General features: G+C 50.7%; 1 protein-coding gene across 5 annotated transcripts in view; it reads right to left on the bottom strand.

Moving 5' to 3' along the window:
* The window catches only part of PDE3A (phosphodiesterase 3A), a 611920-nt gene that overhangs the window by 11716 nt on the left and 575571 nt on the right, over window positions 1–24633 (bottom strand). For all 5 annotated transcript variants that reach the window (XM_073650585.1, XM_073650589.1, XM_073650586.1 and 2 more), the window contains 3 exons: window positions 4417–4530; window positions 4108–4307; window positions 3527–3730 (listed from right to left, as the gene is read on the bottom strand). In XM_073650585.1, the coding sequence (XP_073506686.1) occupies window positions 3527–3730; window positions 4108–4307; window positions 4417–4530 (518 nt within the window). The remainder of the gene's footprint in view (window positions 1–3526; window positions 3731–4107; window positions 4308–4416; window positions 4531–24633) is intronic.

Raw genomic sequence — 24633 nt, 5'->3', positions numbered from 1 at the left:
AAGGATGGAAGTAAGTTGGATGGAAGAAAAAAGGATGGAAGAAAGGAAGAAGGAAGGATGGAAGGGAGATGTAGGAAGAAGAAAAGAAGGAAGAATGAATTATGGACAGAAGATTGAAGGAATATGAAATAAAGAACAAGAGATATAACAAGGATGGAAGGAAGGAAGAAGAAGGAAGGATGGAAGAAATAGGGAAGGAAGAATGGACAGAAGATGGAAGGAAGACGAAAGGATGGAAGGAAAAGGGAAGGAAGAAAGAAGGAACTGGAAATAAGAAGAAAGGAAGAAGGAAGAATGGACAGAAGATGGAAGGCAGAAAGAAGGATGGAAAAAAGAAGGATGGATGAAAGGAATAAAAAAGATGGAAGAGTTAAGGACGCATGGAAGGAAAAGGAGGAAAAGGAAAATTGTTGTTGCCTGATGGCACTGGAATGCTCCTCGGCCTGCAGGCTCAGCTGGCAAGTTGGGGATGGGATAGAATTTACTGCTGTGAGACGGACTATTCTTATTCCTTCTTCTTTTTTCTCTCTTTTTTCCTTCCATCCATCCTTAAGTCTTCCATCTTCCTTATTCCTTCCTTCCATCCCTCCTCCTTCCATCCATCCTTCCTTATTCCTTTCATCCATCCATCCTTCTCTATCCTTCCTTATTCTTTATCCATCCTCCTTCTTCCCCATCTTTCTTATTCCTTCTTCCATCCATTTCCTTTCTTCCAAGGTTCTTTTCCTTCCTTTATTCCTCTTTCTTACATCTGTTTTTCTTCCATCTTCTGTCAATGATTAATCCTCCCTTCCTTCTTCTTCCTTCATATTCCTTCATCCTTCCATTCCTCCTTTTTTCCATCCAACTTCCTTCCATTTTTCCTTTCCTTCTCTTTTTCCTTCCATCCGTCCTTAACTCTTCCATCTTCCTTATTCCATCCTTCCTTCTGCCTTCCACCTTCCTTTCTTCTTCTTTCCATGTTCTTCTTCCTTTCTTCCTTCCTTATTCCTTTCATCCTTTCTTCTTCCTTCCTTCTTCTGTCCATTCTTCCTTCCATCTTCTGTCCTTTTCTTCTTTCTCTATCCTTCCATCCTTTGTTATATTCTTTGTTCTTCCTTTCATCTTCCTCCAATCTTCTGTCCATAATTCATTCTTCCTTCTTTTCTTCTTCCTACATCTTTATTCCATCCTTTCTTCTTCCTTTTTTTCTTCCAACCAACTTACTTCCTTCCTTTTCCTCTCTTCCTCCTTCCATCCATCCTTCACTCTTCCATCTTCCTTCCATCTTTCCTTCTCCCTTCCATCATTCCATTTTCTTTCCACCCTTCCTTCTTTCATCTGTCCTTCTCCCTTCCATCCTTCCTTCTTCTTTCCATCCTTCCACCCTTTCTTTTTCTTTCCATCTTTTGTCCTTTGTTCCTTTCTTCTTCTTTCCATCCTTCTACCTTTTTTTATCCATTCATCATCTGTCCATCCATCCTTCCTTTTTTCTTCCATCCTTTCTTCTTCCTTCCATCTTCTGTGCATTTTTGCTTCTTCCTTTCATCTTTTTTCTATCTTCCTTCCAGCTATCTTCTTTCCATTCTTTCTTCTTCCTTGTTTCTTCTTTATTCCTTCAATCCTTTCTTCTTCCTTCCTTCCATCCTTTCTTTTTCTTTTCTTCCTTCTTCCTTTCATCCATCCTTTACTCTTCTATTTTCCTTATTTCTTCCATCTTTCCATTTTCTTTCCAACCTTCCTTCTTTGATCCGTGCTTCTCCCTACCATCTTCCTTCCATCCTTCCTTCTATCCTTCCTTCTTCCTTCCATCCTTTCTTTCTTCATTTCTTCTTCCTACCATCTTCCTTTATTCTTCCTTACTTACTTACTTCTTCCATCCATTTTCTGTCCATTCTTCCTTCTTTTTTATCTCTTCAATCCTTTCTTCTTCCTTTCTTACTTCCATCCTTCCATCCTTTATTCTTCCATGCAACTTCCATCCTTCATTTTCCTCTCTTCTTCCCTCCATCTATCCTTCACTCTTCCATCTATCCTTCACTCTTCCATCTTCCCTTCTTCCTTCCATCCTTCCTTCTTCCTTCCATCCTTTCTTCTTCCTTTCACCCATCCTTCTTCCTTTCATCCATCCTTTTCTCTTCCATCTTTCTTACTCCTTCCATCCATCCTTCTTTCTTTCTTTAGTCTTCTGTCCATTCTTCCTCCCATGTTCCTTCTTTCTTCCCTATTCCTTCCATTCTTTCTTCTTCCCTATGTCTTCCGTTCATCCTTCCTTAAATAGGGAAGGGAGAAGGAAGAATGGACAGAAGATGGAAGAGTGAAGGACGGATGGAAGGAAGAAGAGAGGAAAAGGAAGGATGGAAGTTGGATGGAAGAGAAAAAGATGGAAGAAAGGAAGGATGGAAGGAAGATGTAGGAAGAAGAAAAAAGGGAAGGAAGAAGGGAGAATTCACAGAAGATGGAAGAAAGAAGACAGGATGGAAGTAAGATGAATGGATGAAGAAAATAAGAATTGAGGATGGAATAAAGAAGAAAGGAAGAAGGAAGGACAAAGGAAGAATAGACAGAAGATAGAAGGAAGAAGAAAGGATGGAAGGCAGAAAGACGGATAGAAGGAAGGAAGAAGGAAGGATGGAAAGAAAATGGAAAGATGGAAGGAATAAGGTAGGATGAAAGGAAAAAGTATAGATGGAAGGAATAAGAAAGATGGAAGAGTGAAGGATGGATAGAAGGAAGAAGAGAGGAAAAGGAAGGATGGAAGTAAGTTGTATGGAAGAAAAAAGGATGGAAGGAAGAATGGTGAAGAAAGATGAAAGGAAGAATGAATGATGGACAGAAGATGGAAGGAAGAACAAAGGATACAAGAAAGAAGGAATAAAGGAAGGAAAAGGAACCTTGGAAGAAAGGAAAATGGATGGAAGAAGAAAGGAAGAAGGAAGGATAGAATGAGAAGAAAGGAAGGAAGAAGGGAGAATTCACAGAAGATGGAAGAAAGGATGGAAGGAAGAAGGAAGGATGGAAGGAAGATGAATCGATGACGAAAATAAGAATTAAGGATGGAAAGAAGAATAAAGGAAGAAAAAAGGAAAAAGGAAGAATGGACAGAAGATGGAAGAAAGAAGGATGGAAGGCAGAAGGACGGATAGAAGGAAGGAAGGATGGAAATAAAATGGAAAGATGGAAAGAATAAGGTAGGATGAAAGGAAGAAGGATGTATGGAAGGAAGAAGAGAGGAAAAGGAAGGATGGAAGTAAGTTGGATGGAAAAAAGAGGGATGTAAGGAAGGATAGAAGGAAGAAGAAAGGAAGAATGAGTGATGGACAGAGGATGGAAGGAAGATGAAAGGAAGAAGGAAGAGCAGAGGATGTAAGAAAGAAGGAAAAATGGAAGGAACTTTGGAAGAAAGATGGAAGGATGAAGGAAGGAAGAATGTAATAAAGAAGAAAGTAAGAAGGAAGGAAAATTGACGGAAGATGAGAGATGGAAGGAAGACAGAAGCCGGTTTGGCGCATGGGCTGGTCCGGGGGCGGCAGATCTCGTTACTCACCTTTGCATTGAACTCTGCCAGGAAATCAAAGTGTTTCTTCAGGTCAGTGGCCAGAATGGCCTCGATCACCAGGAAGCGAAACCTCTTAAACTCCATGTGGTCCAGGTTGACTAAGAAGTTATACTCCGGCCTGGAGAGAAAGAGGTTCCAGGCAGAGGCGGCGTGGTGATTCTCCAGGACGGACCGGTCGTTATACAGCACCGCCTAGAAAAGAAGGTCTCCGCTCATTTACTGCCCGCACACGGGGTATAACCCGCCTCATGCTATATACGGCCCTCCTAGATCATAGTACATATACCATATACACCACATGTATAACATAGCCCCTCCCATAGTATTATATAGTGCAGCCTCGCCCATATTATTAATGAAGCCCCTCCCATATTTATAAGGAGGCCCCTCCCATTTTATCATATAGTATAGCCCCGCCCACATTATGTATAATGAAGCCCCTCCCACATTATATCGTAGCTCCTCCCATATTATTAATAGTGTAGCCCCTCCCACATTACTTATAACATAGCCCCTCCCCCATTTTCAGCATGTAGGACGCAGTGGCGGTGTTCGGCGGGGTCGGTCACCTGGGGGGCGTTAGTAGCCACTAGGAAGGCGTTGGTTCTCCCCGGATGGTCGTAGTCGTGCATGGCGGCTGCTACGTACAAGGCCATCAGCTCCAAGGACGGGATGTTCCCGGATAAGCAGCCGTACGTCTCCTCGGAGGGGTTATACGTCTTGGAGAAGACATAGCCCATGTGTCCGTGTGTGATCCCACTGTCAGAATCTGCCGGAAAGATGACACCACTCAGTGACCGCCAACTGCCGAGCGCAGGGTTGTCAGACCCCAGGTGAGCACAGTGTAATGTGGCGGTGTGGCCAAGAGAGGGCAGTACCGGAGTCACTGGCGGAGCTGTGATCGGTCACCGTGGTCTGCAGTCCCGGGATCGCCTGCGTGCTCAGATACCAGACGGCGTGCAGGACGTCGGTGGCGTGGATCCGGTTATGATCTGCAGAATATAAAGCAGAAGGTTTTTGGGTCTGTCCCTGATCTGCCTCCGATCTGCCCCCGATCTGTCTCCGATCTGCCTCCGATCTGCCCCCGATCTGCCTCCAATCTGCCCCCAATCTGCCTCCAATCTGCCCCCGATCTGCCCCCGATCTGCCTCCGATCTGCCCCCGATCTGCCCTCGATCTGCCCCCGATCTGCCCCCGATCTGCCTCCGATCTGCCCCCGATCTGCCCCCGATCTGCCTCCGATCTGCCCCCAATCTGCCTCCGATCTGCCTCCGATCTGCCCTTGATCTGCCTCCGATCTGCCTCCGATCTGCCTCCGATCTGCCTCCGATCTGCCCCCGATCTGCCCTCGATCTGCATCCGATCTGCCCTCGATCTGCCTCCGATCTGCCCCCGATCAGCCTCCGATCTGCCCCCGATCTGCCTCCGATCTGCCTCCGATCTGCCCCCGATCTGCCCTCGATCTGCATCCGATCTGCCCTCGATCTGCCTCCGATCTGCCCCCGATCAGCCTCCGATCTGCCCCCGATCAGCCTCCGATCTGCCCTTGATCTGCCTCCGATCTGCCCGTCTGGGTACGATCTCCATGGAAATCACAAAAAATGTGCTTGAATCATTTTTACCAATTTCACAACTGAAGTGTAAAGATGAGGTCATTCTGACACCCAGTGGTCACTCGCTGCAACTGCAGTGCACAGAATTTCCTCTCCAATCATCCAGGCGCCCACCAGCTCTGCTCGGCACATTACCTGGACTATGTTTCTCTATATGTGAACACTGTGAGAAGGTCACTGGTAAAGTACTGGAGGGGAGATATGTGTCACTCAGGATGTTAGCATCAGTGATATGAACCTGGAAAAATGCTCCAGCACACTAAGTTCTGAGAGGGGTTAATCTGCCATATTAAGGGATGGGTTTTTGTGAACATCTGAAGAGTGGATGAGAGGCTGTTCACCATATCTCCACCCCGGGGTGTGCTCCAGAAGGTAAATGTGCATTCAGTGTTCGGTGTGTCTGGAGATGAGAGCTCCAGAGCTGCGCTCATGTTAAAGAGAACTGAACCTTGTTTTTGTTCCCCTGAGCGGGCGGATCCCTGCAGCCACATAGACTGAACTGTATGATATTTTGTTTTCCCGTGATGCCAGAAGGGCCATGTTGGTTTATCTAAGCTTGAACAGTGTTCCTGTCACTACCTCTGTGAGCAGCCGAGCGAGCCGATCCACCACAACACCCAAAACATTACTTTCTGGGGGCTGAATGTTGGTGCATACAACAGCTGCAGGCTTATACTATACACTGTGCTGAGCAGACAGCAGGTGGCGCTGTGCTCACTGCTGCAGGGTGTTGATGTGTGTGCAGCTCCTCTCCACACTGCACTGTATGACCGCTCTGCTCTTCCTTATGTCAGCTCTTTCCTGTATCCTCCATGCTGTGGTGATGCAGATAACGATTACTGCACGTCCCGAGGAAACAGATCATTCTCCCACAATGTCTGAGCTGTGCTGAAAACTGCAACTAGTCAAGTGCAAGACATTGAAAGAAAGAGCACAGCGCGGCAGAGAGAAAGAGCACAGCGCAGAGAGAAAGAGCACAGCACGACAGAGAGAAAGAGCACAGCACAGAGAGAAAGAGCACAGCGCGGCAGAGAGAAAGAGCACAGCGCGGCAGAGAGAAAGAGCACAGCGCGGCAGAGAGAAAGAGCACAGCGCGGCAGAGAGAAAGAGCACAGCGCGGCAGAGAGAAAGAGCACAGCGCGGCAGAGAGAAAGAGCACAGCGCGGCAGAGAGAAAGAGCACAGCGCGGCAGAGAGAAAGAGCACAGCGCGGCAGAGAGAAAGAGCACAGCACAGAGAGAAAGAGCACAGCACGACAGAGAGAAAGAGCACAGCGCGGCAGAGAGAAAGAGCACAGCGCGGCAGAGAGAAAGAGCACAGCACAGCAAGAAAGAGCACAGCGCGGCAGAGAGAAAGAGCACAGCACAGAGAGAAAGAGCACAGCACGGCAGAGAGAAAGAGCACAGCACAGAGAGAAAGAGCACAGCACGACAGAGAGAAAGAGCACAGCACAGAGAGAAAGAGCACAGCACAGAGAGAAAGAGCACAGCACAGAGAGAAAGAGCACAGCACGGCAGAGAGAAAGAGCACAGCACGGCAGAGAGAAAGAGCACAGCACAGAGAGAAAGAGCACAGCACAGAGAGAAAGAGCACAGCACAGAGAGAAAGAGCACAGCGCAGAGAGAAAGAGCACAGCGCAGAGAGAAAGAGCACAGCGCAGAGAGAAAGAGCACAGCACAGAGAGAAAGAGCACAGCACGACAGAGAGAAAGAGCACAGCGCAGAGAGAAAGATCACAGCGCGACAGAGAGAAAGAGCACAGCGCAGAGAGAAAGAGCACAGCACAGCAAGAAAGAGCACAGCGCAGAGAGAAAGAGCACAGCACGACAGAGAGAAAGAGCACAGCGCAGAGAGAAAGATCACAGCGCGGCAGAGAGAAAGAGCACAGCGCGGCAGAGAGAAAGAGCACAGCACAGCAAGAAAGAGCACAGCGCGGCAGAGAGAAAGAGCACAGCGCGGCAGAGAGAAAGAGCACAGCGCGACAGAGAGAAAGAGCACAGCAAGACAGAGAGAAAGAGCACAGCGCAGAGAGAAAGAGCACAGCGCAGAGAGAAAGAGCACAGCGCAGAGAGAAAGAGCACAGCGCAGAGAGAAAGAGCACAGCACAGAGAGAAAGAGCACAGCAAAGAGAGAAAGAGCACAGCGCAGAGAGAAAGAGCACAGCGCAGAGAGAAAGAGCACAGCACAGAGAGAAAGAGCACAGCGCAGAGAGAAAGAGCACAGCACGACAGAGAGAAAGAGCACAGCGCAGAGAGAAAGAGCACAGCACAGAGAGAAAGAGCACAGCGCAGAGAGAAAGAGCACAGCGCAGAGAGAAAGAGTACAGCGCAGAGAGAACGAGCACAGCGCGACAGAGAAAAAGAGCACAGCACGACAGAGAGAAAGAGCACAGTGCAGAGAGAAAGAGCACAGCACAGCAAGAAAGAGCACAGCACAGCAAGAAAGAGCACAGCGCGAGAGAAAGAGCACAGCGCAGAGAGAAAGAGCACAGCACGACAGAGAGAAAGAGCACAGCACGACAGAGAGAAAGAGCACAGCGCAGAGAGAAAGAGCACAGCACAGCAAGAAAGAGCACAGCGCAGAGAGAACGAGCACAGCGCAGAGAGAAAGAGCACAGCGCAGAGAGAAAGAGCACAGCGCAGAGAGAAAGAGCACAGCGCAGAGAGAAAAAGCACAGCGCAGAGAGAAAGAGCACAGCGCAGAGAGAAAGAGCACAACACAGCAAGAAAGAGCACAGCGCAGAGAGAAAGAGCACAGCGCAGAGAGAAAGAGCACAGCGCAGAGAGAAAGAGCACAGCGCAGAGAGAATGAGCACAGCGCGACAGAGAGAACGAGCACAGCGCGACAGAGAGAAAGAGCACAGCGCGACAGAGAGAAAGAGCACAGCGCGACAGAGAGAAAGAGCACAGCGCGACAGAGAGAAAGAGCACAGCGCAGAGAGAAAAAGCACAGCGCAGAGAGAAAGAGCACAGCACAGAGAGAAAGAACACAGCGCAGAGAGAAAGAGCACAGCGCAGAGAGAAAGAGCACAGCACAGCAAGAAAGAGCACAGCACAGAGAGAAAGAGCACAGCGCAGAGAGAAAGAGCACAGCGCAGAGAGAAAGAGCACAGCGCGACAGAGAGAAAGAGCACAGCGCGACAGAGAGAAAGAGCACAGCGCGACAGAGAGAAAGAGCACAGCGCGACAGAGAGAAAGAGCACAGCGACAGAGAGAAAGAGCACAGCGCAGAGAGAAAGAGCACAGCACAGAGAGAAAGAGTACAGCGCAGAGAGAACGAGCACAGCGCGACAGAGAAAAAGAGCACAGCGCGACAGAGAGAAAGAGCACAGCGCGACAGAGAGAAAGAGCACAGCACAGCAAGAAAGAGCACAGCACAGAGAGAAAGAGCACAGCGCAGAGAGAAAGAGCACAGCGCAGAGAGAAAGAGCACAGCGCAGAGAGAAAGAGCACAGCGCAGAGAGAAAGAGCACAACGCAGAGAGAAAGAGCACAGCGCAGAGAGAAAGAGCACAGCGCAGAGAGAAAGAGCAAAGCGCAGAGAGAAGGAGAACAGCGCAGAGAGAAAGAGCACAGCAAGAAAGAGCACAGCACAGAGAGAAAGAGCACAGCGCAGAGAGAAAAAGCACAGCGCAGAGAGAAAGAGCAAAGCGCAGAGAGAAGGAGAACAGCGCAGAGAGAAAGAGCACAGCAAGAAAGAGCACAGAGAGAAAGAGCAAGAAAGAGCACAGCAAGAAAGAGCACAGCACAGAGAGAAAGAGCACAGCGCAGAGAGAAAGAGCACAGCACAGCGAGAAAGAGCACAGCAAGAAAGAGCACAGCACAGAGAGAAAGAGCACAGCAAGAAAAAGCACAGCAAGAAAGAGCACAGCGCAGAGAGAAAGAGCACAACGCAGAGAGAAAGAGCACAGCGCAGAGAGAAAGAGCATAGCACAGAGAGAAAGAGCACAGCGCAGAGAGAAAGAGCACAGCGCAGAGAGAAAGAGCACAGCACAGAGAGAAAGAGCACAGCGCAGAGAGAAAGAGCACAGCACAGCAAGAAAGAGCACAGCACAGAGAGAAAGAGCACAGCGCAGAGAGAAAGAGCACAGCGCAGAGAGAAAGAGCACAGCGCGACAAAGAGAAAGAGCACAGCGCGACAGAGAGAAAGAGCACAGCGCGACAGAGAGAAAGAGCACAGCGACAGAGAGAAAGAGCACAGCGCAGAGAGAAAGAGCACAGCACAGAGAGAAAGAGTACAGCGCAGAGAGAACGAGCACAGCGCGACAGAGAAAAAGAGCACAGCGCGACAGAGAGAAAGAGCACAGCGCGACAGAGAGAAAGAGCACAGCGCGACAGAGAGAAAGAGCACAGCACAGCAAGAAAGAGCACAGCACAGAGAGAAAGAGCACAGCGCAGAGAGAAAGAGCACAGCGCAGAGAGAAAGAGCACAGCGCAGAGAGAAAGAGCACAACGCAGAGAGAAAGAGCACAGCGCAGAGAGAAAGAGCACAGCGCAGAGAGAAAGAGCAAAGCGCAGAGAGAAGGAGAACAGCGCAGAGAGAAAGAGCACAGCGCAGAGAGAAAGAGCACAGCAAGAAAGAGCACAGCACAGAGAGAAAGAGCACAGCGCAGAGAGAAAAAGCACAGCGCAGAGAGAAAGAGCAAAGCGCAGAGAGAAGGAGAACAGCGCAGAGAGAAAGAGCACAGCAAGAAAGAGCACAGAGAGAAAGAGCAAGAAAGAGCACAGCAAGAAAGAGCACAGCACAGAGAGAAAGAGCACAGCGCAGAGAGAAAGAGCACAGCACAGCGAGAAAGAGCACAGCAAGAAAGAGCACAGCACAGAGAGAAAGAGCACAGCAAGAAAAAGCACAGCAAGAAAGAGCACAGCGCAGAGAGAAAGAGCACAACGCAGAGAGAAAGAGCACAGCGCAGAGAGAAAGAGCATAGCACAGAGAGAAAGAGCACAGCGCAGAGAGAAAGAGCACAGCGCAGAGAGAAAGAGCACAGCACAGAGAGAAAGAGCACAGCGCAGAGAGAAAGAGCACAGCGCAGAGAGAAAGAGCACAGCGCAGAGAGAAAGAGCACAGCGCAGAGAGAAAGAGCACAGCGCAGAGAGAAAGAGCATTGCGCAGAGAGAAAAAGCACAGCACAGAGAGAAAGAGCACAGCGCAGAGAGAAAGAGCACAGCGCAGAGAGAAAGAGCACAGCATGGCAGAGAGAAAGAGCACAGCGCAGAGAGAAAGAGCACAGCGCAGAGAGAAAGCGCACAGCACAGAGAGAAAGAGCACAGCAAGAAAGAGCACAGCAAGAAAGAGCACAGCACAGAGAGAAAGAGCACAGCGCAGAGAGAAAGAGCACAGCGCAGAGAGAAAGAGTGCAGCAAGAAAGAGCACAGCACAGAGAGAAAGAGCACAGCAAGAAAAAGCACAGCAAGAAAGAGCACAGCACAGAGAGAAAGAGCACAGCACAGAGAGAAAGAGCGCAGCACGGCAGAGAGAAAGAGCACAGCAGAGTGAGAAAGAGCACAGCACAGAGAGAAAGAGCACAGCACAAAGAGAAAGAGCACAGCAAGAAAGAGAATAGCAAGAAAGAGCACTGCACAGAGAGAAAGAGCACAGCGCAGAGAGAAAGAGCACAGCGCAGAGAGAAAGAGCACAGCGCAGAGAGAAAGAGCATAGCGCAGAGAGAAAGAGCACAGCGCAGAGAGAAAGAGCACAGCGCAGAGAGAAAGAGCACAGCGCAGAGAGAAAGAGCATAGCGCAGAGAGAGAGGACAGCGCAGAGAGAAAGAGCACAGCATGGCAGAGAGAAAGAGCACAGCATGGCAGAGAGAAAGAGCACAGCACAGCAAGAAAGAGCACAGCGCAGAGAGAAAGCGCACAGCACAGAGAGAAAGAGCACAGCAAGAAAGAGCACAGCAAGAAAGAGCACAGCACAGAGAGAAAGAGCACAGCGCAGAGAGAAAGAGCACAGCGCAGAGAGAAAGAGTACAGCAAGAAAGAGCACAGCACAGAGAGAAAGAGTACAGCAAGAAAGAGCACAGCACAGAGAGAAAGAGCACAGCAAGAAAAAGCACAGCAAGAAAGAGCACAGCACAGAGAGAAAGAGCACAGCGCAGAGAGAAAGAGCACAGCGCAGAGAGAACGAGCGCAGCACGGCAGAGAGAAAGAGCACAGCACAGCGAGAAAGAGCACAGCACAGAGAGAAAAAGCACAGCAAGAAAGAGAACAGCAAGAAAGAGCACTGCACAGAGAGAAAGAGCACAGGGCAGAGAGAAAGAGCACAGCACAGAGAGAAAGAGCATAGCGCAGAGAGAAAGAGCACAGCGCAGAGAGAAAGAGCACAGCACGGCAGAGAGAAAGAGCACAGCACGGCAGAGAGAAAGAGCACAGCACAGCAAGAAAGAGCACAGCGCAGTAAGAAAGAGCACAGCACAGCAAGAAAGAGCACAGCATAGAGAGAAAGAGCACAGCGCAGAGAGAAAGAGCACAGCACAGAGAGAAAGAGCACAGCACAGAGAGAAAGAGCACAGCGCAGAGAGAAAGAGCACAGCGCAGAGAGAAAGCACAGCGCAGAGAGAAAGAGCAAAGCACAGAGAGAAAGAGCACAGCGCAGAGAGAAAGCACAGCGCAGAGAGAAAGAGCAAAGCACAGAGAGAAAGAGCACAGTGCAGAGAGAAAGAGCACAGCATGGCAGAGAGAAAGAGCACAGCACAGCAACAAAGAGCACAGCGCAGAGAGAAAGAGCACAGCACAGAGAGAAAGAGCACAGCGCAGAGAGAAAGAGCACAGCGCAGAGAGAAAGAGCACAGCGCAGAGAGAAAGCACAGCACGACAGAGAGAAAGAACACAGCGCAGAGAGAAAGAGCACAGCGCAGAGAGAAAGAGCACAGCGCAGAGAGAAAGCGCACAGCGCAGAGAGAAAGAGCACAGCATGGCAGAGAGAAAGAACACAGCACAGCAACAAAGAGCACAGCGCAGAGAGAAAGAGCACAGCACAGCGAGAAAGAGCGCAGCACAGAGAGAAAGAGCACAGCACAGAGAGAAAGAGCACAGCACAGAGAGAAAGAGCACAGCGCAGAGTGAAAGAGCACAGCGCAGAGAGAAAGAGCACAGCACAGAGAGAAAGAGCACAGCACAGAGAGAAAGAGCACAGCGCAGAGAGAAAGAGCACAGCACAGAGAGAAAGCGCACAGCACAGAGAGAAAGAGCACAGCATGGCAGAGAGAAAGAACACAGCACAGCGACAAAGAGCACAGCGCAGAGAGAAAGAGCACAGCACAGCGAGAAAGAGCACAGCACAGAGAGAAAGAGCACAGCACAGAGAGAAAGAGCACAGCGCAGAGAGAAAGAGCACAGTGCAGAGAGAAAGAGCACAGCACAGAGAGAAAGAGCACAGCACAGAGAGAAAGAGCACAGCACAGAGAGAAAGAGCACAGCACAGAGGGAAAGAGCACAGCACAGAGAGAAAAAGCACAGCGCAGATAGAAAGAGCACAGCGCAGAGAGAAAGAGCACAGCGCAGAGAGAAAGAGCACAGTGCAGAGAGAAAGAGCACAGCACGGCAGAGACACAGCATGGCAGAGACAGAGCACAGCACAGAGAGAAAGAGCACAGCACAGAGAGAGAGCACAGCACAGAGAGAAAGAGCACAGCGCAGAGAGAGAGCACAGCACAGAGAGAAAGAGCACAGCGCAGAGAGAGAGTACAGCGCAGAGAGAAAGAGCACAGCACAGAGAGAAAGAGCACAGCACAGAGAGAAAGAGCACAGCACAGAGAGAAAGAGCACAGCGCAGAGAGAAAGAGCACAGCGCAGAGAGAAAGAGCACAGCGCAGAGAGAAAGAGCACAGCGCAGAGAGAAAGAGCACAGCACAGCGAGAAAGAGCACAGCACAGAGAGAAAGAGCACAGCACAGAGAGAAAGAGCACAGCGCAGAGAGAAAGAGCACAGCACAGAGAGAAAGAGCACAGCACAGAGAGAAAGAGCACAGCGCAGAGAGAAAGAGCACAGCGCAGAGAGAAAGAGCACAGCGCAGAGAGAAAGAGCACAGCACAGCAAGAAAGAGCACAGCGCAGTAAGAAAGAGCACAGCACAGCAAGAAAGAGCACAGCACAGAGAGAAAGAGCACAGCGCAGAGAGAAAGAGCACAGCACAGAGAGAAAGAGCACAGCACAGAGAGAAAGAGCACAGCACAGAGAGAAAGAGCACAGCGCAGAGAGAAAGAGCACAGCGCAGAGAGAAAGAGCACAGCGCAGAGAGAAAGAGCACAGCGCAGAGAGAAAGAGCACAGCACAGAGAGAAAGAGCAAAGCACAGAAAGAGCATAGTGCAGAGAGAAAGAGCACAGCACAGAGAGAAAGAGCACAGCGCAGAGAGAAAGCACAGCGCAGAGAGAAAGAGCAAAGCACAGAGAGAAAGAGCACAGTGCAGAGAGAAAGAGCACAGCATGGCAGAGAGAAAGAGCACAGCACAGCAACAAAGAGCACAGCGCAGAGAGAAAGAGCACAGCACAGAGAGAAAGAGCACAGCGCAGAGAGAAAGAGCACAGCGCAGAGAGAAAGAGCACAGCGCAGAGAGAAAGAGCACAGCACGACAGAGAGAAAGAACACAGCGCAGAGAGAAAGAGCACAGCGCAGAGAGAAAGAGCACAGCGCAGAGAGAAAGCGCACAGCGCAGAGAGAAAGAGCACAGCATGGCAGAGAGAAAGAGCACAGCAACAAAGAGCACAGCGCAGAGAGAAAGAGCACAGCACAGCGAGAAAGAGCACAGCACAGAGAGAAAGAGCACAGCACAGAGAGAAAGAGCACAGCACAGAGAGAAAGAGCACAGCGCAGAGTGAAAGAGCACAGCGCAGAGAGAAAGAGCACAGCACAGAGAGAAAGAGCACAGCACAGAGAGAAAGAGCACAGCACAGAGAGAAAGAGCACAGCACAGAGAGAAAGAGCACAGCGCAGAGAGAAAGAGCACAGCGCAGAGAGAAAGAGCACAGCACAGAGAGAAAGAGCACAGCACAGAGAGAAAGAGCACAGCACAGAGAGAAAGAGCACAGCGCAGAGAGAAAGCACAGCGCAGAGAGAAAGAGCAAAGCACAGAGAGAAAGAGCACAGTGCAGAGAGAAAGAGCACAGCACAGAGAGAAAAAGCACAGCGCAGATAGAAAGAGCACAGCGCAGAGAGAAAGAGCACAGCGCAGAGAGAAAGAGCACAGCGCAGAGAGAAAGAGCACAGTGCAGAGAGAAAGAGCACAGCACGGCAGAGACACAGCATGGCAGAGACAGAGCACAGCACAGAGAGAAAGAGCACAGCACAGAGAGAAAGAGCACAGCGCAGAGAGAAAGAGCACAGCGCAGAGAGAGAGCACAGCACAGAGAGAAAGAGCACAGCGCAGAGAGAGAGTACAGCGCAGAGAGAAAGATCACAGCACAGAGAGAAAGAGCACAGCACAGAGAGAAAGAGCACAGCGCAGAGAGAAAGAGCACAGCGCAGAGAGAAAGAGCACAGCGCAGAGAGAAAGAGCACAGCGCAGCGAGAAAGAGCACAGCACAGCGAGAAAGAGTACAGCACAGAGAGAAAGAGCACAGCACAGAGAGAAAGAGCACAGCACAGAGAGAAAGAGCACAGCGCAGAGAGAAAGAGCACAGCGCAGAGAGAAAGAGCACAGCACAGAGAGAAAGAGCACAGCGCAGAGAGAAAGAGCACAGCGCAGAGAGAAAGAGCACAGCGCAGAGAGAAAGAGCACAGCACAGAGAGAAAGAGCACAGCAAAGAGAGAAAGAGCACAGCACAGAGAGAAAGAGCACAGCACAGAGAGAAAGAGCACAGCACAGAGAGAAAGAGCACAGCATGGCAGAGAGAAAGAGCACAGCACAGCAACAAAGAGCACAGCACAGAGAGAAAGAGCACAGCACAGCAGAGAGAAAGAGCACAGAAGAGCAAGAAAGAGCACAGCGCAGAGAGAAAGAGCACAGCACAGCAACAAAGAGCACAACACAGAGAGAAAGAGCACAGCACAGCGAGAAAGAGCACGGCAGAGAGAAAGAGCACAGCACAGCAACAAAGAGCACAGCGCAGAGAGAAAGAGCACAGCACAGAGAGAAAGAGCACAGCACAGAGAGAAAGAGCACAGTGCAGAGAGAAAGAGCACAGCGCAGAGAGAAAGAGCACAGTGCAGAGAGAAAGAGCACAGCACAGCAAGAAAAAGCACAGCACAGCAAGAAAGAGCACAGCGCAGAGAGAAAGAGCACAGCGCAGAGAGAAAGAGCACAGCGCACAGAGAAAGAGCACAGCACGGCAGAGAGAAAGAGCACAGCACAGCAAGAAAGAGCACAGCACGGAGAGAAAGAGCACAGCACGGAGAGAAAGAGCACAGCGCAGAGAGAAAGAGCACAACGCAGAGAGAAAGAGCACAGCGCAGAGAGAAAGAGCACAGCACAGAGAGAAAGAGCACAGTGCAGAGAGAAAGCACAGCACAGCAACAAAGAGCACAGCGCAGAGAGAAAGAGCACAGCGCAGAGAGAAAGAGCACAGCACAGAGAGAAAGAGCACAGCACAGAGAGAAAGAGCACAGCACAGAGAGAAAGAGCACAGCACAGAGAGAAAGAGCACAGCGCAGAGAGAAAGAGCACAGCGCAGAGAGAAAGAGCACAGCGCAGAGAGAAAGAGCACAGCACAGCAAGAAAGAGCACAGCGCAGAGAGAAAGCACAGCACAGAGAGAAAGCACAGCACAGAGAGAAAGAGCACAGCGCAGAGAGAAAGCGCACAGCACAGCAGAGAGAAAGAGCACAGCACAGCAGAGAGAAAGAGCACAGCACAGAGAGAAAGAGCACAGCACAGAGAGAAAGAGCACAGCACAGAGAGAAAGAGCACAGCACAGAGAGAAAGAGCACAGCGCAGAGAGAAAGAGCACAGCACAGAGAGAAAGAGCACAGCACAGAGAGAAAGAGCACAGCACAGAGAGAAAGAGCACAGCACAGAGAGAAAGAGCACAGCACAGAGAGAAAGAGCACAGCACAGAGAGAAAGAGCACAGCGCAGAGAGAAAGAGCACAGCGCAGAGAGAAAGAGCACAGCGCAGAGAGAAAGAGCACAGCACAGAGAGAAAGAGCACAGCACAGCGAGAAAGAGCACAGCACAGAGAGAAAGAGCACAGCACAGAGAGAAAGAGCACAGCGCAGAGAGAAAGAGCACAGCACAGAGAGAAAGAGCACAGCACAGAGAGAAAGAGCACAGCATGGCAGAGAGAAAGAGCACAGCATGGCAGAGAGAAAGAGCACAGCACAGAGAGAAAGAGCACAGCACAGCAAGAAAGAGCACAGCGCAGTAAGAAAGAGCACAGCACAGCAAGAAAGAGCACAGCATAGAGAGAAAGAGCACAGCGCAGAGAGAAAGAGCACAGCACAGAGAGAAAGAGCACAGCACAGAGAGAAAGAGCACAGCACAGAGAGAAAGAGCACAGCACAGAGAGAAAGAGCACAGTGCAGAGAGAAAGAGCACAGCGCAGAGAGAAAGAGCACAGTGCAGAGAGAAAGAGCACAGCACAGCAAGAAAAAGCACAGCACAGCAAGAAAGAGCACAGCGCAGAGAGAAAGAGCACAGCGCAGAGAGAAAGAGCACAGCGCAGAGAGAAAGAGCACAGCACGGCAGAGAGAAAGAGCACAGCACAGCAAGAAAGAGCACAGCACGGAGAGAAAGAGCACAGCACGGAGAGAAAGAGCACAGCGCAGAGAGAAAGAGCACAACGCAGAGAGAATGAGCACAGCACAGAGAGAAAGAGCACAGCACAGCGAGAGAGCACAGCACAGAGAGAAAGAGCACAGCACAGAGAGAAAGAGCACAGCGCAGAGAGAAAGAGCACAGCACAGAGAGAAAGAGCACAGCACAGAGAGAAAGAGCACAGCACAGAGAGAAAGAGCACAGCGCAGAGAGAAAGAGCACAGCGCAGAGAGAAAGAGCACAGCGCAGAGAGAAAGAGCACAGCACAGCAAGAAAGAGCACAGCGCAGTAAGAAAGAGCACAGCACGGCAAGAAAGAGCACAGCATAGAGAGAAAGAGCACAGCGCAGAGAGAAAGAGCACAGCACAGAGAGAAAGAGCACAGCACAGAGAGAAAGAGCACAGCACAGAGAGAAAGAGCACAGCGCAGAGAGAAAGAGCACAGCACAGAGAGAAAGAGCAAAGCACAGAAAGAGCATAGTGCAGAGAGAAAGAGCACAGCACAGAGAGAAAGAGCACAGCGCAGAGAGAAAGCACAGCGCAGAGAGAAAGAGCAAAGCACAGAGAGAAAGAGCACAGCACAGAGAGAAAGAGCACAGCACAGAGAGAAAGAGCACAGCGCAGAGAGAAAGCACAGCGCAGAGAGAAAGAGCAAAGCACAGAGAGAAAGAGCACAGTGCAGAGAGAAAGAGCACAGCATGGCAGAGAGAAAGAGCACAGCACAGCAACAAAGAGCACAGCGCAGAGAGAAAGAGCACAGCACAGAGAGAAAGAGCACAGCGCAGAGAGAAAGAGCACAGCGCAGAGAGAAAGAGCACAGCGCAGAGAGAAAGAGCACAGCACGACAGAGAGAAAGAACACAGCGCAGAGAGAAAGAGCACAGCGCAGAGAGAAAGAGCACAGCGCAGAGAGAAAGCGCACAGCGCAGAGAGAAAGAGCACAGCATGGCAGAGAGAAAGAACACAGCACAGCAACAAAGAGCACAGCGCAGAGAGAAAGAGCACAGCACAGCGAGAAAGAGCACAGCACAGAGAGAAAGAGCACAGCACAGAGAGAAAGAGCACAGCACAGAGAGAAAGAGCACAGCACAGAGAGAAAGAGCACAGCGCAGAGTGAAAGAGCACAGCGCAGAGAGAAAGAGCACAGCACAGAGAGAAAGAGCACAGCACAGAGAGAAAGAGCACAGCGCAGAGAGAAAGAGCACAGCACAGAGAGAAAGCGCACAGCGCAGAGAGAAAGAGCACAAGATGGCAGAGAGAAAGAGCACAGCACAGCGAGAAAGAGCACAGCACAGAGAGAAAGAGCACAGCACAGAGAGAAAGAGCACAGCACAGAGAGAAAGAGCACAGCGCAGAGAGAAAGAGCACAGCGCAGAGAGAAAGAGCACAGCACAGAGAGAAAGAGCACAGCACAGAGAGAAAGAGCACAGCACAGAGAGAAAGAGCACAGCACAGAGAGAAAGAGCACAGCACAGAGGGAAAGAGCACAGCACAGAGAGAAAAAGCACAGCGCAGATAGAAAGAGCACAGCGCAGAGAGAAAGAGCACAGCGCAGAGAGAAAGAGCACAGTGCAGAGAGAAAGAGCACAGCACGGCAGAGACACAGCATGGCAGAGACAGAGCACAGCACAGAGAGAAAGAGCACAGCACAGAGAGAAAGAGCACAGCACAGAGAGAAAGAGCACAGCGCAGAGAGAGAGCACAGCACAGAGAGAAAGAGCACAGCGCAGAGAGAGAGTACAGCGCAGAGAGAAAGAGCACAGCACAGAGAGAAAGAGCACAGCACAGAGAGAAAGAGCACAGCACAGAGAGAAAGAGCACAGCGCAGAGAGAAAGAGCACAGCGCAGAGAGAAAGAGCACAGCGCAGAGAGAAAGAGCACAGCGCAGAGAGAAAGAGCACAGCGCAGAGAGAAAGAGCACAGCACAGCGAGAAAGAGCACAGCACAGAGAGAAAGAGCACAGCGCAGAGAGAAAGAGCACAGCGCAGAGAGAAAGAGCACAGCACAGAGAGAAAGAGCACAGCACAGAGAGAAAGAGCACAGCACAGAGAGAAAGAGCACAGCGCAGAGAGAAAGAGCACAGCGCAGAGAGAAAGAGCACAGCGCAGAGAGAAAGAGCACAGCGCAGAGAGAAAGAGCACAGCACAGAGAGAAAGAGCACAGCAAAGAGAGAAAGAGCACAGCACAGAGAGAAAGAGCACAGCACAGAGAGAAAGAGCACAGCACAGAGAGAAAGAGCACAGCACAGAGAGAAAGAGCACAGTGCAGAGAGAAAGAGCACAGCATGGCAGAGAGAAAGAGCACAGCACAGCAACAAAGAGCACAGCACAGAGAGAAAGAGCACAGCACAGCAGAGAGAAAGAGCACAGAAGAGCAAGAAAGAGCACAGCGCAGAGAGAAAGAGCACAGCACAGCAACAAAGAGCACAACACAGAGAGAAAGAGCACAGCACAGCGAGAAAGAGCACGGCAGAGAGAAAGAGCACAGCACAGCAACAAAGAGCACAGCGCAGAGAGAAAGAGCACAGCACAGAGAGAAAGAGCACAGCACAGAGAGAAAGAGCACAGCACAGAGAGAAAGAGCACAGTGCAGAGAGAAAGAGCACAGCGCAGAGAGAAAGAGCACAGCGCAGAGAGAAAGAGCACAGTGCAGAGAGAAAGAGCACAGCACAGCAAGAAAAAGCACAGCACAGCAAGAAAGAGCACAGCGCAGAGAGAAAGAGCACAGCGCAGAGAGAAAGAGCACAGCGCAGAGAGAAAGAGCACAGCACGGCAGAGAGAAAGAGCACAGCACAGCAAGAAAGAGCACAGCACGGAGAGAAAGAGCACAGCACGGAGAGAAAGAGCACAGCACGGAGAGAAAGAGCACAGCGCAGAGAGAAAGAGCACAACGCAGAGAGAAAGAGCACAGCGCAGAGAGAAAGAGCACAGCACAGAGAGAAAGAGCACAGTGCAGAGAGAAAGCACAGCACAGCAACAAAGAGCACAGCGCAGAGAGAAAGAGCACAGCGCAGAGAGAAAGAGCACAGCGCAGAGAGAAAGAGCACAGCACAGAGAGAAAGAGCACAGCACAGAGAGAAAGAGCACAGCACAGAGAGAAAGAGCACAGCACAGAGAGAAAGAGCACAGCGCAGAGAGAAAGAGCACAAAGCAGAGAGAAAGAGCACAAAGCAGAGAGAAAGAGCACAGCGCAGAGAGAAAGAGCACAGCACAGCAAGAAAGAGCACAGCGCAGAGAGAAAGCACAGCACAGAGAGAAAGCACAGCACAGAGAGAAAGAGCACAGCGCAGAGAGAAAGCGCACAGCACAGCAGAGAGAAAGAGCACAGCACAGCAGAGAGAAAGAGCACAGCACAGCAAGAAAGAGCACAGCACAGAGAGAAAGAGCACAGCACAGAGAGAAAGAGCACAGCACAGAGAGAAAGAGCACAGCACAGAGAGAAAGAGCACAGCGCAGAGAGAAAGAGCACAGCGCAGAGAGAAAGAGCACAGCACAGAGAGAAAGAGCACAGCACAGAGAGAAAGAGCACAGCACAGAGAGAAAGAGCACAGCACAGAGAGAAAGAGCACAGCACAGAGAGAAAGAGCACAGCGCAGAGAGAAAGAGCACAGCGCAGAGAGAAAGAGCACAGCGCAGAGAGAAAGAGCACAGCGCAGAGAGAAAGAGCACAGCACAGCGAGAAAGAGCACAGCACAGAGAGAAAGAGCACAGCACAGAGAGAAAGAGCACAGCGCAGAGAGAAAGAGCACAGCACAGAGAGAAAGAGCACAGCACAGAGAGAAAGAGCACAGCATGGCAGAGAGAAAGAGCACAGCATGGCAGAGAGAAAGAGCACAGCGCAGAGAGAAAGAGCACAGCACAGCAAGAAAGAGCACAGCGCAGTAAGAAAGAGCACAGCACAGCAAGAAAGAGCACAGCATAGAGAGAAAGAGCACAGCGCAGAGAGAAAGAGCACAGCACAGAGAGAAAGAGCACAGCACAGAGAGAAAGAGCACAGCACAGAGAGAAAGAGCACAGCACAGAGAGAAAGAGCACAGTGCAGAGAGAAAGAGCACAGCGCAGAGAGAAAGAGCACAGTGCAGAGAGAAAGAGCACAGCAAGAAAAAGCACAGCACAGCAAGAAAGAGCACAGCGCAGAGAGAAAGAGCACAGCGCAGAGAGAAAGAGCACAGCGCAGAGAGAAAGAGCACAGCACGGCAGAGAGAAAGAGCACAGCACAGCAAGAAAGAGCACAGCACGGAGAGAAAGAGCACAGCACGGAGAGAAAGAGCACAGCGCAGAGAGAAAGAGCACAACGCAGAGAGAAAGAGCACAGCGCAGAGAGAAAGAGCACAGCACAGAGAGAAAGAGCACAGTGCAGAGAGAAAGCACAGCACAGCAACAAAGAGCACAGCGCAGAGAGAAAGAGCACAGCGCAGAGAGAAAGAGCACAGCGCAGAGAGAAAGAGCACAGCACAGAGAGAAAGAGCACAGCACAGAGAGAAAGAGCACAGCACAGAGAGAAAGAGCACAGCACAGAGAGAAAGAGCACAGCGCAGAGAGAAAGAGCACAAAGCAGAGAAAGAGCACAGCGCAGAGAGAAAGAGCACAGCACAGCAAGAAAGAGCACAGCGCAGAGAGAAAGCACAGCACAGAGAGAAAGCACAGCACAGAGAGAAAGAGCACAGCGCAGAGAGAAAGCGCACAGCACAGCAGAGAGAAAGAGCACAGCACAGCAGAGAGAAAGAGCACAGCACAGCAAGAAAGAGCACAGCACAGAGAGAAAGAGCACAGCACAGAGAGAAAGAGCACAGCACAGAGAGAAAGAGCACAGCGCAGAGAGAAAGAGCACAGCACAGAGAGAAAGAGCACAGCACAGAGAGAAAGAGCACAGCACAGAGAGAAAGAGCACAGCACAGAGAGAAAGAGCACAGCACAGAGAGAAAGAGCACAGCGCAGAGAGAAAGAGCACAGCGCAGAGAGAAAGAGCACAGCGCAGAGAGAAAGAGCACAGCGCAGAGAGAAAGAGCACAGCACAGCGAGAAAGAGCACAGCACAGAGAGAAAGAGCACAGCACAGAGAGAAAGAGCACAGCGCAGAGAGAAAGAGCACAGCACAGAGAGAAAGAGCACAGCACAGAGAGAAAGAGCACAGCACAGAGAGAAAGAGCACAGCATGGCAGAGAGAAAGAGCACAGCATGGCAGAGAGAAAGAGCACAGCGCAGAGAGAAAGAGCACAGCACAGCAAGAAAGAGCACAGCGCAGTAAGAAAGAGCACAGCACAGCAAGAAAGAGCACAGCATAGAGAGAAAGAGCACAGCGCAGAGAGAAAGAGCACAGCACAGAGAGAAAGAGCACAGCACAGAGAGAAAGAGCACAGCGCAGAGAGAAAGAGCACAGCGCAGAGAGAAAGAGCACAGCACAGAGAGAAAGAGCAAAGCACAGAAAGAGCATAGTGCAGAGAGAAAGAGCACAGCACAGAGAGAAAGAGCACAGCGCAGAGAGAAAGCACAGCGCAGAGAGAAAGAGCAAAGCACAGAGAGAAAGAGCACAGCGCAGAGAGAAAGCACAGCGCAGAGAGAAAGCACAGCGCAGAGAGAAAGAGCACAGCACAGAGAGAAAGAGCACAGTGCAGAGAGAGAGCACAGCATGGCAGAGAGAAAGAGCACAGCACAGCAACAAAGAGCACAGCGCAGAGAGAAAGAGCACAGCACAGAGAGAAAGAGCAAAGCACAGAGAGAAAGAGCACAGCGCAGAGAGAAAGCACAGCGCAGAGAGAAAGAGCAAAGCACAGAGAGAAAGAGCACAGTGCAGAGAGAAAGAGCACAGCATGGCAGAGAGAAAGAGCACAGCACAGCAACAAAGAGCACAGCGCAGAGAGAAAGAGCACAGCACAGAGAGAAAGAGCACAGCGCAGAGAGAAAGAGCACAGCGCAGAGAGAAAGAGCACAGCGCAGAGAGAAAGAGCACAGCACGACAGAGAGAAAGAACACAGCGCAGAGAGAAAGAGCACAGCGCAGAGAGAAAGAGCACAGCGCAGAGAGAAAGAGCACAGCGCAGAGAGAAAGCGCACAGCGCAGAGAGAAAGAGCACAGCATGGCAGAGAGAAAGAACACAGCACAGAGAGAAAGAGCACAGCGCAGAGAGAAAGCACAGCGCAGAGAGAAAGAGCACAGCACAGAGAGAAAGAGCACAGTGCAGAGAGAAAGCGCACAGCACAGAGAGAAAGAGCACAGCGCAGAGAGAAAGAGCACAGCACAGAGAGAAAGAGCACAGCGCAGAGAGAAAGCGCACAGCGCAGAGAGAAAGAGCACAGCATGGCAGAGAGAAAGAGCAAAGCACAGAGAGAAAGAGCACAGTGCAGAGAGAAAGCGCACAGCACAGAGAGAAAGAGCACAGCGCAGAGAGAAAGAGCACAGCACAGAGAGAAAGAGCACAGCGCAGAGAGAAAGCACAGCGCAGAGAGAAAGAGCACAGCACAGAGAGAAAGAGCACAGCGCAGAGAGAAAGCGCACAGCGCAGAGAGAAAGAGCACAGCATGGCAGAGAGAAAGAGCAAAGCACAGAGAGAAAGAGCACAGCGCAGAGAGAAAGCACAGCGCAGAGAGAAAGAGCACAGCACAGAGAGAAAGAGCACAGTGCAGAGAGAAAGAGCACAGCATGGCAGAGAGAAAGAGCACAGCACAGCAACAAAGAGCACAGCGCAGAGAGAAAGAGCACAGCACAGAGAGAAAGAGCAAAGCACAGAGAGAAAGAGCACAGCGCAGAGAGAAAGCACAGCGCAGAGAGAAAGCACAGCGCAGAGAGAAAGAGCAAAGCACAGAGAGAAAGAGCACAGTGCAGAGAGAAAGAGCACAGCATGGCAGAGAGAAAGAGCACAGCACAGCAACAAAGAGCACAGCGCAGAGAGAAAGAGCACAGCACAGCGAGAAAGAGCACAGCACAGAGAGAAAGAGCACAGCACAGAGAGAAAGAGCACAGCACAGAGAGAAAGAGCACAGCGCAGAGTGAAAGAGCACAGCGCAGAGAGAAAGAGCACAGCACAGAGAGAAAGAGCACAGCACAGAGAGAAAGAGCACAGCGCAGAGAGAAAGAGCACAGCACAGAGAGAAAGCGCACAGCGCAGAGAGAAAGAGCACAAGATGGCAGAGAGAAAGAACACAGCACAGCAACAAAGAGCACAGCGCAGAGAGAAAGAGCACAGCACAGCGAGAAAGAGCACAGCACAGAGAGAAAGAGCACAGCACAGAGAGAAAGAGCACAGCACAGAGAGAAAGAGCACAGCGCAGAGAGAAAGAGCACAGCGCAGAGAGAAAGAGCACAGCACAGAGAGAAAGAGCACAGCACAGAGAGAAAGAGCACAGCACAGAGGGAAAGAGCACAGCACAGAGAGAAAAAGCACAGCGCAGATAGAAAGAGCACAGCGCGGAGAGAAAGAGCACAGCGCAGAGAGAAAGAGCACAGTGCAGAGAGAAAGAGCACAGCACGGCAGAGACACAGCATGGCAGAGAGAGCACAGCACAGAGAGAAAGAGCACAGCACAGAGAGAAAGAGCACAGCACAGAGAGAAAGAGCACAGCGCAGAGAGAGAGCACAGCACAGAGAGAGAGCACAGCACAGAGAGAAAGAGCACAGCGCAGAGAGAGAGTACAGCGCAGAGAGAAAGAGCACAGCACAGAGAGAAAGAGCACAGCACAGAGAGAAAGAGCACAGCACAGAGAGAAAGAGCACAGCACAGAGAGAAAGAGCACAGCACAGAGAGAAAGAGCACAGCGCAGAGAGAAAGAGCACAGCGCAGAGAGAAAGAGCACAGCGCAGAGAGA

This window comes from Phyllobates terribilis, unplaced genomic scaffold (assembly GCF_046119375.1).
Source record: "Phyllobates terribilis strain yellow unplaced genomic scaffold, ASM4611937v1 Scaffold_10__3_contigs__length_209671492, whole genome shotgun sequence".
In the NCBI taxonomy this organism is placed as follows: Eukaryota; Metazoa; Chordata; class Amphibia; order Anura; family Dendrobatidae; genus Phyllobates; species Phyllobates terribilis.
This window is presented reverse-complemented; position numbering and strand designations above follow the sequence as displayed.